Below are 16,750 nucleotides of genomic sequence, written 5' to 3' on the forward strand. Positions count from 1 at the left end.
CAGTGTTCGGGACTAAGGTCCGCAGACTTTCTGTACCCCACACTCCTTATGTCGCAGTCTGTGCACTGTACCCCATACCCATACCGTTTATCCGTATTTTTGTACAGGGGAATTGAGTTTTCAGGTCCATACGGCGTATAGCCGTTTCAATAGGGGCAAAACATTTGATATTTATGTGTGTTTCCCCCTTGTAATGAGACTTTGTAGGATGAACGTTGAGATTTATAAGGTACACGGGATGATCAAAAAGGTCTGAATTGGTCTGTAATAGCCACGCCCTATCGATGACTGACCCCGCCTTCTCACAATAGAGCCCCGCCCCCTATCCATATAGCCCCTCCTCCTCCTCTCTGTGTCGCTCAACGAGCCCCTCCGTGGTTCACTGCAGGGGCTCAGTAAGAAAGCCGATGGGGGACCGTGCGGGGATCGTGGTGGCTGCCTGGCTGCAGCTGCTGCTCGCTCTACCGATGCTCACACCGGCGCAGCAAGGTAGGCAGGCACGCGGGTAGCTACACACACAGCCACTCACCCACCCACATAGCCACTCACCCACCCACATAGCCACTCACCCACCCACTCACCCACTAATCTATCCATCCACTCACTCATCCATCCACCCACTTATCCATCCACCCACTCACCCAATCACCCACTCAGCCACTCAACCACCCATTCACTCACTCAATCCACTCATGCACCCACTCACCCACTTCGCCATCCAATCATTTACTCGCCTACCCGCTCAACCAGTCCACTCGCTCAACCAATCACCCACTTAGCCACTCACCCATTCACTCAGCCGCCCACCCACTCAATAAATCCACCCAATAACGCTCACTCTCTGATCCAGTCAGCCACCCACCCACTCATCACCTACTGTTTAGCATTGTGTATGTTTATGGGCACCGTATTAAAGCCTGCTGTGGTTATGTTGTTGTTATACAGCGGTGTATAATGTGGTTAAGTTCGTGGTTACAATGCAGTTGTGGCTGTGGCAGTGATTATATTGGCGGCTGTTGTGGTTACGTGTCGTATTGCTTGTGGTTTTAATGTGTTTGTAGTTGTAATATTTTGGTTGTAGTGGTTATAATGTGGTTGTAGTTTTAGTTATGACGTGGTTGTAGTTTTGGCTATAATTTGGTTGAAGTTGTGGTTATATTTTGGTTGTAGTTGTGGTTATGTGGTTGTAGTTTTGATTATAATGTGGTTGTAGTTTTGATTATAATGTGGTTGTAGTTTTGGCAATAATGTGGTTGTATCTTCTTTGGTTCTTTCGGTAAAGTCACGTAGAATGAGAATAAAATAATAAATTGATAAAATAAAATAACACAATAATATTCTCACGACGTTTCGGCCACAACACAAGCGGCCTTCATCAGGTGAAGGGAGCGAGACTGTCTGGTAGGACAGCGCTGGAGTGAGAGAGCCACGTTCAGATCACGGCTTTTAAGCTGTGTGAGAGGAACAAAGAGCCTTGACGAAGGAATTAGCATAAAATTTAGCATTGAAAAGGCTGAATGATTAGCTTGTGACTGGTCACAGAAATAGCTATGTTAAAAGTTAAAGCATACACATCCGCAGAGGCACCCATTGTTAAAAGGAATTAGCATAGAATTTAGCATTGAAATAGCTAAATTAAGGCATTCGCTTGTAACTGCTACAGAAATAGTTACGTTGAAGTCAGAGCATACACATTCACCGAGGCACTTAGTACAAATCAAAACAGGAGAATTTAGCATTGAAATAACTAGGCGAATTTAGCATTGAAATAACTGGGTGATTTGCTAGTGACTGGTCACAGAAATGACTACAAATCTGAGCTATTCACAGTACTATATAGTGAACCAATAAAAACTAAATATAAATTACCTTCATGTTATCAATAAACTCTATATTCTCCAATCAGCTAAGCTACCAACCATAAGTCGTTATATATCACAATGCTATATGGCGAAAAAATGGGTGGATTCTTACCCTCAAATTTCCGTACCACGGATAGCTACGGGCCCCGTTCAGACGGACGAGTTCGTCCATGGTCGGAACAGAGGAGGGGGAGAGAGACAGCTGCGAAGCCCTAGTATACTCCATGTTGTAAACCATACCATTAACCGTGGTGTGAGAGGTATTAAGAGGCAATGCTGGCGAAAGAGCTGCGGTCTGAAGGTCATCGTAAAATTACAATTAATTAAGAACAGAAATGATTTAACACATCTTTCCAGTGGTTACTGAGCCTGAATCCATCTTCTCGGTTGAAATTGTCTCTGTGCTTGTATATGTGAATGGCCTCATGAACGAATCTCTCATGGTAGCCAGTTGGTTTGCAAAGAACCTCCGTCTTGGAGAAGTCAATGTCATGTGAGCCCACTGAATTGTAACAGTGATCTGCCACGGCAGAGGAGTTCGTCTTACCGTGTTTCAAGTCTGCTTTATGTTCGCGGATGCGATCCGAGATATGTCTTTTGGTTTCTCCAATGTAGCTACTACCACAGAGGCACTGACATATCTCGGATCGCATCCGCGAACATAAAGCAGACTTGAAACACGGTAAGACGAACTCCTCTGCCGTGGCAGATCACTGTTACAATTCAGTGGGCTCACATGACATTGACTTCTCCAAGACGGAGGTTCTTTGCAAACCAACTGGCTACCATGAGAGATTCGTTCATGAGGCCATTCACATATACAAGCACAGAGACAATTTCAACCGAGAAGATGGATTCAGGCTCAGTAACCACTGGAAAGATGTGTTAAATCATTTCTGTTCTTAATTAATTGTAATTTTACGATGACCTTCAGACCGCAGCTCTTTCGCCAGCATTGCCTCTTAATACCTCTCACACCACGGTTAATGGTATGGTTTACAACATGGAGTATACTAGGGCTTCGCAGCTGTCTCTCTCCCCCTCCTCTGTTCCGACCATGGACGAACTCGTCCGTCTGAACGGGGCCCGTAGCTATCCGTGGTACGGAAATTTGAGGGTAAGAATCCACCCATTTTTTCGCCATATAGCATTGTGATATATAACGACTTATGGTTGGTAGCTTAGCTGATTGGAGAATATAGAGTTTATTGATAACATGAAGGTAATTTATATTTAGTTTTTATTGGTTCACTATATAGTACTGTGAATAGCTCAGATTTGTAGTCATTTCTGTGACCAGTCACTAGCAAATCACCCAGTTATTTCAATGCTAAATTCGCCTAGTTATTTCAATGCTAAATTCTCCTGTTTTGATTTGTACTAAGTGCCTCGGTGAATGTGTATGCTCTGACTTCAACGTAACTATTTCTGTAGCAGTTACAAGCGAATGCCTTAATTTAGCTATTTCAATGCTAAATTCTATGCTAATTCCTTTTAACAATGGGTGCCTCTGCGGATGTGTATGCTTTAACTTTTAACATAGCTATTTCTGTGACCAGTCACAAGCTAATCATTCAGCCTTTTCAATGCTAAATTTTATGCTAATTCCTTCGTCAAGGCTCTTTGTTCCTCTCACACAGCTTAAAAGCCGTGATCTGAACGTGGCTCTCTCACTCCAGCGCTGTCCTACCAGACAGTCTCGCTCCCTTCACCTGATGAAGGCCGCTTGTGTTGTGGCCGAAACGTCGTGAGAATATTATTGTGTTATTTTATTTTATCAATTTATTATTTTATTCTCATTCTACGTGACTTTACCGAAAGAACCAAAGAAGATGAATCATTGCAGTCACGAAAGCTTTAAATCGAAATTTAATGTGGTTGTAGTTGTGGTAATAAAGGCTGTGGTTATATTTTGGCTTCGGTTGTGGATGTGAAATAGGTCTATAGCTGTTGCTAATATTCATACACGCAGTGTCGATGACATTAACATCAATGTTGTTTTTGACGAGCCATATTGAGAATGATGTTTATATATTACTAGCGGGAAGTACCCGGCGTTGCCTGGGCGAAAAAGACAAACACACATCGACCCACACACATAAACAAATTGACTTACACACAACAACCGCCATTCGCCACGAAGTGGTGGTGACGTCCCCATGACGCTTGTGCCAGGCTATCTGCACCTTGAGGCCACGTGAAGTGTCGAACGCCCACTGGCAGGAGGTCATGGGGCAGACCCAGGTGCCACGGGTCGACTGATTGAGACGAGTGGCTGATGCACCACCTGTGCCCCCTACTGTGCCAACTTGCTGTGCTTTAGCCACCCGCCGCTCCGCTCGTTGTTCTGAGCGTCGCTCCTCCGCCCTCCGTTGTTGTTGGAGGGCGACTGACTCCAACTGCCCAGTAGCATCCTTCACGAGCCTCCTCCACAGAGGACGATCTTGACACCGCTGATGCCAGTCATCGGCAAGTCCACTCAGCTCCACATCCTCCTGTACCACATCACTCCATCTCTTCTATAGCCCGTACCGCACCCATTTAGCCCCCTCGATCCGGCCGAACAAAAGCTGTTTAGGCATGCCATGGCTGGACATGCGGGCTACATGACCCAGCCAACGCAGCGTTGCCTGCCGGAGGAGCTCACCGATGGGACTTTGTCCACATCTTTCAATGATTTGTGAGCTCCTAACACAATCCAGCCTTGTTAAACCCAGGATGGATTGTAGGCAGGCCAGCCTAAATGTTTCTAACCAGTGAAAATGTTCCATTAGGGGGGTTCACGCTTCGCAAGCGTAGAGAAGGGAGCGAATGCCTGTTGCTGAGAAGACCTGAAGCTTAGTGCGGAGCGATAGACCAGGTAGCTTCCACACAGCGTTACGCAACTGATTAAAAGGTAATGCCCCTCGACTCATTCGGAGTGAGACCTCTGCTGTTAAACTGGAGTCATGAGCACACTGCCAAGGTATGGGAAACTCTCCACTCTCTCCACAACTGCCCTATCACCAATTGGGAATTGTGGGGGTGGAGTGTCCGATGGTACAACATACCCAGGCAGGTGCTTAGTTTTGGTGGTGCTGATGGGTAAGGTCCCACCTCTTGGTGGCAATCTCCAGGTTCAGCAGCAGCACTTCCAACTCTTCCTCTGAGTGAGCAGCAATTACCAGATCATCGTCATACATAACGTGATTTAGCAAATGGGATACATCCCTTGACCACACCCGGGCATCGATCAGCCTCCCATTGTATCTGTACTAGGTGGAAATTCCTCCGTTACAGCTATTGAAGGCTTCACGAACTACGCAGTCAAAAATAGATGTTAAATAATGTGGGAGCCAGAGGCCATCCCTGTTGCACCCCAACGTGTACAGGAAATGGCTCTGATTCCCGGCTACGTAGTTTTACCCTGGCCCACTCATCATCATGAAGGTCCATAATGATCATGAGCAAAGGGTCAGAGACTCCGAAAGCACGAAGAACAACCCAGAGGGCAGGCCTACTGATGGTATCATAGGCCTTGACCAGGTCAATAAAGCAGAGATGTAAGTCTTGTTGGAATTCCCTCCACCTCTGCTGTAGCAGATGGACAGAAAATATGGCATCTGTGCAGGACCGCCCTTTACTGAAACCGCATTGGGGCTCTGCAAGCCTCTCCTCAGCGTGCCTAGCAAGGCGATGTTGAATAATCCTTGCCAGGACCTTTCCCAGCACACTGAGGAGTGAGATCCCCCTGTAGTTATTACAGTCTGTGCGGTCCCCCTTCTTAAAGAAGGGGACATCCAGGGCATTCTTCCAGTCCTGCGGAACCTGTCCAGTGGTCCAAACTGTTGTTATGATGTCATTTAGGGCAGTCCTTGCACAAACACAACCCTCCCTCAGCATTTCACTTTGGAGATCATCTCTGCCCGGTGCCTTTCCTGGTCTCAGACTCTGGATCGCCTTCAGTACTTCCTCAACAGATCAGCCAGTAGCTCACAGGGGGTGACTTTTTATTACAATATTTGAGGCACCGCAGCCTCAGCAGGGTCATCCCCACTTTGCCCCATGCTTCCAGGCTGAGGGATTTCCCCCCTGCCAGAACCTCATAAAAATGCTCAGAAAATATGCAAATCTGTCCCTTGGGGTCAGAGATTGGATCACCGTTTGTTCCCCTAATGAGAGTAATAACTGTGGTGCTGCAAGTTACCTTTTTGATGGAATTAAAGAGCGATTTGTGATCACGGGGCACTACGGCAGATTCCATCTCCACAGCAACCCACGACCACCACCCATCCTTGCAGTGCCTTACGGCTGTCTGAACCTCAGAGCGTAGACTACGGTAAGACTCCTCATTCTCCAACGTGGATGCTGTAGCCGATGAGAGTGGGCCTGTTGCTTTTTTCAGCCAGCTTGAACACCTCCTCTGTCAGCCAGGGTCTCTGGGGAGGTCTGGACTGTGTACCCAAAGCAGCCATTGCAGCTGCATGAGCCACAGTCATAAACCTCACCCATTTCCCCTCGACATCAGGAGGAGTGGGGGTCGATGCCAAACCCAGCTGCAAGCGATGATTAAATTTCTCACTTGCAACTTTCATTAGCTAGCTGAGACCATGCCACTAAGGGTGTGAATGGGGTCCTGGGTGTACACCCACCACTGGAGTGGAAGAATGGCAGGCGCATCTTATAGATGACAAGTCGATGGTCAATGGGCAGATCAGCTCCACGGTAGGTCCCGGTGTCAAGGAGATGGGCCCGCATCCGCTGGTCCGTCACTATGTAGTCCAGCAGATGTTCTTGTTTGGACCCGGCATGCATCCATGATGTTGTGTGGATGCGCCGATGCCGGAACAGAATGTTGGTAATTACAAGCCCATGGGCTGCACAAAAATCTATGCAGCCTCCTACCGTTGTTATTAAGCTGATCTGGCCCATGCCCTCCAATCACTCCAGACCAGGTGCCAGCATCATGACCAACTCGGGACTGAAGTGACCCAACAAAATGACTATCCCGAGGGGCCACTTTAGCTAGCACCTGTGACAGGAGGTTGTTGTATATATTAAATCTCGAAAAAAATAATAAAAATAATGCAAATTAAATGAATTTTTTTTAAAAAAGTGTTATTATCCGAAATTATGCTAATGTATGTATGCTAATTAGGAATGTGTAATTGTATTAGGTTATGCAAGTGTATGTAATTATGCGAATGTGTGCAGTTATGATAATTATGCTCTGCCTCGTTGTCTAGGGTTGTATTATGAATCGGGATAATGCAATGATTTGTATGAAGTTATGCAAGTGTGATGTAATTATGCTGATTAAGCACGGCTTCGTTGTCTAGGGTTGTATTATCAATCGGGATAATGCAATGATTCTCGCTTTAACTTTTACTGATTGTCTTGTTTTGTTTATGTCAGGTCTCAAGATTCAGATCTCACCGCAGGAACAGTTGTTATAATTATGATTATTATGCATGAACTTAGGAAGGCACCACTCAGACTCTTCTGTGTTAAGCAACTTTGATCTCTAAACAAAAACAGAACACACTAATATGCGAACTCTTATGCTAGGAATGTCAACACAGTACTCCTGGAGATGTCCTCCTCATTGATCCGTACATTTAACCCTCAATGATCACGTTTGTTAAACTGGGTAACAGAACAATCGGTTAATTCCTCAGAGTAAAGCGACCATACACGGCGATGGGAAAAAGTTCTTTAAAATGTATGTGATAATATTCATACAAACAGCAACAAATAAACATGTCCCGAAAGCAAAGGTAGACCTCAATGAATTTATTGGTAAGATTATGAAATTAACGAAATGTCTTGGAACAATGGTGTGTGGCAGTGTGCCTGCTAAGGCTTCAATAAATTTGCGGGCAAGATTCTGTGATCAAAAGAAAGATTTTAACACAATAGTATCCCTGCAAGTGTGTAGATTCATAACGTAGATGTTTATAAATGTTTAGTTTCATCAATGAATTCATTGGTACAGTTAAGCAATTAACACAAATAATTATTAAAATACTTCTAAACGACCGTATCCACGTAACTCAATGGGCAGCAATGCTTTTCATGATCAGCTAATAGTTAATGCACCACCTTAGGATGGCCACCCTTTTTGAAACACAAAGCGAAATTTATAGTACTCTTATTAGTCCCGATATGTGCGTTATGCGTGGGTGGGCGTATTGTTTCCCTCCTCAACTCTTTTCGTTAAGCAGACGCTGAGGTGGGCTGTTTCTTGTACCAAAAATGCCTTGGTTCCCTGCTGGGTGATGAGTCGTGGGTGTGTGGGCGTATCACACACACGGCGCTCTTTCTCTCCCTCGGTGGCAGCTGCAGGCCCCTCCGCTGCTGGATGAGCTGAGTCAGCACGACGCTTGGTCTTTGAAGGTGCCCTGTTGCACTCGCAGCTTGTCCGCAGGTCGCTGGTGCCGACACTCTTGCTCGGTTGCACTGGTTGAACGCTCTCTCCTGCTCTATGCTCTCTGGCGGTGAATAAGGGTTAAATAAAATAAGTAATAATAAAAGTCACTAATGTAGAATGCAGTCTATACTGTCGATTTGTTCTTGTTGCCAAGTTTCAAACTTTTAACAAAGTAAAAAAAACGCCAGTTGTAATGTCCGTTTGCCCTGTGCTCTGCGTTCGTACCATTGAGTCTGGAGATTTGTTTGTGAACTGTCCAAAACGTCCGTGGAGGTTGTGTCATATGGTCCTTTGACAATCTGGAGATTTCCCAGATCGTCGTTAACCTCTCTTTGCCCCGAGTTTATTATTTAATGGCTTTTTATGACCTCCTCCCTCCAGTTGCTTTAATGTGGCAAGGCAGCTGGGTGTAAGGGGTGGGGTGTGCCTCACCTTTTCATGCCCCATGCTCACCCCGATCGATTATTATTATTTAAAAATATATTGGCAGAATTATTCTTAATATAATTTTTTGGAAAAAGGCCTATATATACAAGGTCATAGAAGACATCTGACTCATTGGCCTTGCCTGCATCCCTCCATGGATGTTCGTCTTCAGTGGTGGCATAAGTAACCATGACCACCACTCCTCACCTTTGGTTGATGGGAAGGCGAGGCCAAAGTAGCCTGGGGCTTACAGCTTCCCGCACCTCACCGCCATGCTCCCACGCCCCCTTCATTATTTTGTTCAGAAGAGGCACTCCCTGTTGTTTGGCAGTCTCCTGCCCCGAGAAGAGAACTGTACACCCCTCATTGTGGCAGGAGCCAAAGCCGGTCCACCGGACCTGCTGAATACCACAGATTCAGGCGGTACCGGTCCAGCTCCCGACAGAGGAGTGGCAGCTTCTCCTCCGCAGTGAGCGTTCGAACATTCCACGTGGCCACGAATAGTGTTTTTTATTGTTATTGGAGGAGCCCCGAGGGTAAGGATTCAGTCTCCTGGCTCCGCCTAATGGGGTTTGGCCAGGAGGCGTCATAGAAGCCTCTCCCCCTGGGACCTCCGGCACAAGCTTATTCATTATTTTTTTTCCGTCGTGGTTTAGCGGTAATGAATTGAAGGTGGAGGGGTTACCAGCCTATTCGTCCCGTCCAGAGCCCCCTTTTGGACGCTGTGGTAGTCGCAAACGCCATGAAGGGAAAGGCCAATCGGAATTGGCCCTCCCCTCACAGCACTCCCCACAACAGCGTTGCCCATCCGGCACCATAAAGAGGTAGGCTGTTGTTTTGCCGGACTACACACACACACACATCGACTCACACACACACACATAGACTTACACACACATATTGACTCTCACACACACACACGTAAATAAACTCACACACACATGGACCAACACACATACATACAGTGAGGGTTAAAAGTATTTGATCCCCTGCTGATTTTGTACGTTTGCCCACTGAGAAAGAAATGATCAGTCTATAATTTAATGGTAGGTTAATTTGAACAGTGAGAGACAGAATAACAACAAAAAATCCAGAAAAACGCATGTCAAAAATGTTATAAATTGATTTGCATTTTAATGAGGGAAATAAGTACTTGACCCCTCTGCAAAACATGACTTAGTACTTGCTGGCAAAACCCTTGTTGGCAATCACAGAGGTCAGACGTTTCTTGTAGTTGGCCACCAGGTTTGCACACATCTCAGGATGGATTTTGTCCCACTCCTCTTTGCAGATCTTCTCCAAGTCATTAAGGTTTCGAGGCTGACGTGTGGCAACTCGAACCTTCAGCTCCCTACACATATTTTCTATGGGATTAAGGTCTGGAGACTGGCTAGGCCACTCCAGGACCTTAATGTGCTTCTTCTTGAGCCACTCCTTTGTTGCCTTGGCCGTGTGTTTTGGGTCATTGTCATGCTGGAATACCCATCCACGACCCATTTTCAATGCCCTGGCTGAGGGAAGGAGGTTCTCACCCAAGATTTGATGGTACATGGCCCCATCCATCGTCCCTTTGATGGGGTGAAGTTGTCCTGTCCCCTTAGCAGAAAAACACCCCCAAAGCATGTTTCCACCTCCATGTTTGACGGTGGGGATGGTGTTCTTGGGTTCATAGGCAGCATTCCTCCTCCAAACACGGCGAGTTGAGTTGATGCCAAAGAGCTCCATTTTGGTCTCATCTGACCACGACACTTTCACCCAGTTGTCCTCTGAATCATTCATATGTTCATTGGCAAACTTCAGACAGGCATGTATATGTGCTTTTTTGAGCAGGGGGACCTTGCGGGCGCTGCAGGATTTCAGTCCTTCACGGCGTAGTGTGTTACCAATTGTTTTCTTGGTGACTATGGTCCCAGCTGCCTTGAGATCATTGACAAGATTCTCCCGTGTAGTTCTGGGCTGATTCCTCACCGTTCTCATGATCATTGGAACTCCACGAGGCGAGATCTTGCATGGAGCCCCATGCCGAGGGAGATTAACAGTTCTTTTGTGTTTCTTCCAATTCCGAATAATCGCACCAACTGTTGTCACCTTCTCACCAAGCTGCTTGGCAATGGTCTTGTAGCCCATTTCAGCCTTGTGTAGGTCTATAATCTTGTCCCTGACATCCTTGGAGAGCTCTTTGGTCTTGGCCATGGTGGAGAGTTTGGAATCTGATTGATTGATTGCTTCTGTGGACAGGTGCCTTTTATACAGGTAACAAGCTGAGATTAGGAGCACTCCCTTTAAGAGTGTGCTCCTAATCTCACCTCGTTACCTGTGTAGTGGCGTAGAAAGGTGCGTATTGCATGGAAACAGAGACAGTGCGGGTTATGTTGGGTCAGCCTGTTGTGAAGGCAAAGTCATTGGGGTTATGTTGGGTCAGCCTGTAACGAAGGCAAATACAGTGCAGGTTACGTTGGGGCAATTAAGCTGGGAGAGCCAAGGACGGCTGTGATTGGTTGGGGCTGTTGCCGGGGCTGGAGAGGCGTCTTGAAGTCTGGCGAGAAACAGGTGTACGGATCACGCGGAGTGCCGTTGGGACGCGGACTAATTAATTGGGGCGTAATGAGAGCGGGGATAAATTGGGGGGGTCAGCAATTGGAGCGGGAGTTGGGGTTGGGAGCTGGACGAGGCAAGACGTGGAGTTTGGAGGAGAGTTTGGAGACAGAGTGGGGGACAGAGTTTGGAGACAGAATTGGAAACAGAGTTTGGAGACAGAATTGGAAACGGAGTTTGGAGACAGAGTTGGAGATGGAGTTTGGAAACAGAGTATGGAGCGAAGCTGAAGAAGAGAAGCAGCTAGCAGTAGAGAGAGTGTAACGATAGCAGAGCTGAAGAAGAGAAGTAGTTGGCAGTGGAGAGAGCGTAGCGATAGCGGAGCTGAAGTCGCTGTGCGCGAAGACGCTGTGTGCGGAGTTGCTGAGTGCGGAGTCGCTGAGTGCGGAGTCGCTGAGTGCGGAGTTGCTGAGTGCGGAGTTGCTGAGATGCGGAGTCGCTGAGTGCGGAGTCGCTGAGTGCGGAGTCGCTGAGTGCGGAGCAAGCGAAGTAATCGTGGGGAGTGGAGAGACAAAGGTGGCTAGCGAGTCGAGTGAAGCACGGCGAGCGAGCCGTGGCGACCTGGATATTGTGGAATGTGGAGGACATGCTGAGAGTTGTAAATAAAGCGGTGTTCGAAGAAAGACAGAAGTTGTCCGAGTGAAATCGAACACTACACCTGTATAAAAGACACCTGGGAGTCCGAAATCTTTCTGATTGAGAGCGGGTCAAATGCCTATTTCTCTCATTAAAATGCAAATCAATTTATACAATTTTTGACATGCGTTTTTCCGGATTTTCTTGTTGTTATTCAGTTTCTCGCTGTTCAAATAAACCTACCATTAAAATGATAGACTGATCATTTCTTTGTCAGTGGGACAACGTACAAACTCAGCAGGGGATCAAATACTTTTTCCCTCACTGTATATGGACTTAAACACACATATCGACGAACACACACACATGGACTCACACACATAGACTGACAAATAAACACACATGGACTCACACACGTACATAGAGCCACACACACACATGGACCTACACACACACACGAATAAATGGACTTACACTGTTTGATATGGAGCCACGCACAGACATCGACTAACACACACATTGACTGACACACACACACATATCGACTCACACACATCAACTCTCACACACAGACACATCGACTCACAGACACACATTGACTCACACACACAGACACATCAACTTACACACACACATCGACCTAGACACACACCGACTTACACACACACATCGACTTATACACACACAGATCGAATTACACACACAGCGACTTACACACACACATGAACTTACATACACATACATGGACTTAAACACACACAGCGACTTACACACATATACACATGCACTTATACACACATATGGACTCACACAGACAGAAATCGACTTACACACATGGACTTACACACACATGGACTCGCACACATACGTAGACTTACAAACACACATCGACTCACGCAAACATACATATACTCACACACACATTGACCTACACACAGAAACATATGGACTTACACACACACACACACATATAGACAAAGACAAAGATCCCCCATATAGCCTTAACAGACCAGAAGACGCCAACAGACGAACAGCACTAAGACGATGCACTATCTGGACATTGAGAGCTCGGGATCATCTGCACGAGCTGATCACCCCGAGCTCTTCATGTCCTGATAGTGCGTTGTCTTAGTGCTATTCGCCTTTTGGCGTCTTCTGGTCTAACACTGTTTGAGACTCAGCTCTAAAGAAAGCTGTCTCTGGTGTGGACCAATCGGTTTAAAAGACAATGCAATACTGTCAGAGCATGTTTTTTTTTGTTTGCATGTTCACCACAAGTATGGTATGTGGTTAATGCAGACATGATTCCTTGCAAAGGTTTCTATTTGGTGTTGGAACATATTAATACAACTCCTGTTTTATTTCCAGAAAGGATGACACCTATTCTTTTCTCTAATCTACTGTTAGTGGACATCTGTGCAAAAGAGCTTCATAGCTTCTTTCCACAAGTGGCGCCGAGATGTTAACTACCTGGCCTGGTATAAAGTAGGTTGTGGGTTCGATCCCGACCCTGCAGTTCGCATGTCTCTCTCCCCTTTGTCGGGTGAATTTTTAATTCAGGTCCATGGTTTAGTTCAGCTCCTCCGAGTCCTCCTCCCCTCTAAATAAATGATTGAGATCAGCTCCTGCCATCATCTGCACCTGCCATCATCTGCACCATCGTTTGTCCAATAATGGTGATGTCTACTGCTTCATCACGATTTGCCCTGTCTCTCTGTCTGTCCGGTCTCCAGTCACAGTGTCCTCCAGGAAGGAAGCTCTCAACGCCAATGGGAACTGCATGTCTAAAATCCTCTACAACATTAACGGCACCAGCAACATGAATTACTGTAAGTCTGACGACCACGGCCTGCACGTGTGCATGTGTACAAGTGTGTGTGCCGGAGGCCCTGGGGGGCCAGGCGTCTATGACGTCTCCTGGCCAAACCCCAATTGGCGGAGCCAGGAGATTGAATACCTACCCTCGGGGCTACTCCAGAAACAACGAAAAGCCACTACGGGTGGCCACGTGGAATGTTCGAACGCTCACTGCAGAGGAGAGGCTGCCACTCCTCTGTCGGGAGCTGGACCGGTACCGCCTGGATCTATGCGGCATTCAGGAGGTCCGGTGGACCGGCTCTGGCTCCTGCCACCATGAGGGGTGGACAGTCCTCTACTCGGGGCAGCAGACTGCCAAACAACAGGGTGTGGGTCTTCTTTTGAACAAAAGAATGAAGGGGGCGTGGGAGCGTGGCGGTGAGGTGTGGGAAGCTGTAAGCCCCAGGCTACTTTGGGCTCGCCTTCCCATCAACCGGAGGCGAGGAATGGTGGTCGTGGTTACTTATGCCCCCACCGAAGATGAACATCCGTGGAGGGATGCAGGCAAAGCCGATGAGTCAGATGCCTTCTATGACCTCCTGTCACAGGTGCTGGCTAAAGTGGCCCCTCGGGATAGAGTCATCATGTTGGGTGACTTCAATGCCCGAGTTGGTCATGATACTGGCACCTGGTCTGGAGTGATTGGAGGGCATGGGCCAGATCAGCTCAATAACAACGGTAGGAGGCTGCTAGATTTTTGTGCAGCCCATGGGCTTGTAATTACCAACACGCTGTTCCGGCATCGGCGCATCCACACAACATCATGGATGCATGCCGGGTCCAAGCAAGAACATCTGCTGGACTACATAGTGACGGACCAGCGAATGCGAGCCCATGTCCTTGACACCAGGACCTACCGTGGAGCTGATCTGCCCTCTGACCATCGACTAGTCATCTGTAAGATGCGCCTGCCATTCTTCCACTCCGGTGGTGGGTGTACACCCAGGACCCCATTCCAACCTAAAGTGGCCTGGTCTCAGTTATCTGATGAAAGTTGCAAGCGAGAATTTCATCATCGCTTGCGGCTGGGATTGGCATCGTCCCCGACTCCTCCTGATGTCGAGGGTAAATGGGCGAGGTTTAGGACTGTGACTCATGCAGCTGCAATGGCTGCTTTGGGTACGCGGCCCAGACCTCCCCAGACACCCTGGATGACAGAGGAGTTGTTCAGGATGGTTGAGAAAAAGCGACAGGCCCACTGTCATCGGCTACAGAATCCCACGTCAGAGAATGAGGAGGCTTACCGCAGCCTTCGCTCGGAGGTTCGGAGAGCCGTGAGGCGCTGCAAGGATGGGTGGTGGTCGCGGGTTGCTGAGGAGATGGAGTCTGCCTCAGTGGCCCGTGATCACAAATCTCTATTTAACTCCATCAAAAAAGTAACCTGCAGCGCCACACCTATTACCATCATTAGGGGAAAAAACGGTGATCCAATTTCCGACCCCCAGGAACAGGTTCGCAGATTTGCTGAGCATTTCTGTGAGGTCCTGGGGGAGGGAAAATCCCTCAGCCAGGAAAAGATCGTGGCACAAAGTGAGGATGACCCTGCTGAGGATGCGGTGCCTCAAATATTGGATGAAGTCACCCCCTGTGAGTGGCTGGCTGAGGTGCCATCTGCTGAGGAAGTATTGAAGGCGATCCGGAGTCTGAGACCAGGAAAGGCAGCGGGCAGAGATGATCTCCCAAGCGAAATGCTGAGGGAGGGTGGCGTTTGTGCACAGACTGCCCTATATGACATCATAACAACAGTCTGGACCACTGGACGGGTTCCGCAGGATTGGAAGGATGCCCTGGTGGTCCCCCTTTTTAAGAAGGGGGACCGCACAGACTGTAACAACTACAGGGGCATCTCACTCCTCAGTGTGCCGGGAAAGGTCCTGGCAAGGATTATTCAGCATCGCCTTGCCAGGCACGCTGAGGAGAGGCTTGCGGAGCCCCAATGCGGTTTCAGGAAAGGGCGGTCCTGCACAGATGCCATATTTTCTGTCCGTCTGCTACAGCAGAGGTGTAGGGAATTCCAACAAGACCTACATCTCTGCTTTATTGACCTGGTCAAGGCCTATGATACCATCAGTAGGCCTGGGCTCTGGGTCGTTCTTCGTGCTTTTGGAGTACCTGACCCTCTGCTCACGATCATTAAGGACCTTCATGATGGTGAGCGGGCCCGGGTAAAACTACGTGGCCGGGAGTCAGAGCCATTCCCTGTACACCTTGGGGTGCGACAGGGATGTCCTCTGGCTCCCACATTATTTAACATCTATTTTGACCACGTAGTTCGTGAAGCCTTCAATAGCTGTACCGGGGGAATCTCCATATGGTACAGATATAATGGGAGGCTAATCGATGCCCGGGTGCGGTCAAGGGATGGCTCCCTATTGCTCAACCACGTTATGTACGCTGATGACTTGGTAATAGCTGCTCAGTCAGAGGAGGAGTTGGAGACGCTGCTGCTGAGACTGGAGCGTGCCACTAAGAGGTGGGGCCTTACCATCAGCCCCACCAAAACTAAGCACCTGCCTGGGTATTTTGTACCATCGGACACTCCACCCCCACAACTCCAAATCGGTGATGGGGCAGTTGTGGAGAGAGTGGAGAGTTTCCCATACCTGGGCAGTGTGCTTATGACTGGCTCCAGTTTAACAGCAGAGGTCTCACTCCGAATCAGTCGAGTGGCAATATCTTTTCATCGGTTGCGTAACGCTGTGTGGAAGCTACCTGGTCTGTCGCTCCGCACTAAGCTTCAGGTCTTCTCGGCCACGATCATTCCCTCCCTTCTCTACGCTTGCGAAACGTGGACCCCCCTAATGGAACATCTTCGCCGGTTAGAAACATTTAGGCTGGCCTGCCTACGGTCCATCCTGGGTTTAACCAGACTGGATTGTGTGAGGAGCTCACAAATTCTTGAAAGATCTGGGCAGGGTCCCATCGGTGAGCTCCTCCGGCAGGCAAGGCTGCGATGGCTGGGTCATGTAGCCCGCATGCCCAGCCACCGCATGCCGAAACAGCTTTTGTTTGGCCGGATTGAGGG

The 16,750-nt window shown here is 48.0% G+C and overlaps 1 protein-coding gene across 1 annotated transcript in view; it reads left to right on the forward strand.

Annotated features, from left to right (window-relative positions):
* The first annotated feature begins 369 nt into the window (after positions 1 to 369).
* Positions 370 to 16,750, forward strand: part of LOC116957387 (adhesion G protein-coupled receptor F5-like) — a 66,935-nt gene continuing 50,554 nt past the window's right edge. The window contains exons 1-2 of the mRNA XM_032979508.2: positions 370 to 489; positions 13,602 to 13,697. Of these exons, the coding sequence (XP_032835399.1) occupies positions 408 to 489; positions 13,602 to 13,697 (178 nt within the window). The 5' untranslated portion in view covers positions 370 to 407. The remainder of the gene's footprint in view (positions 490 to 13,601; positions 13,698 to 16,750) is intronic.

This window comes from Petromyzon marinus, chromosome 73 (genome assembly GCF_048934315.1).
Source record: "Petromyzon marinus isolate PM22_M1 ecotype Great Lakes invasive population chromosome 73, UKy_Petmar_22M1.pri1.0, whole genome shotgun sequence".
Lineage (NCBI taxonomy): Eukaryota > Metazoa > Chordata > Hyperoartia > Petromyzontiformes > Petromyzontidae > Petromyzon > Petromyzon marinus.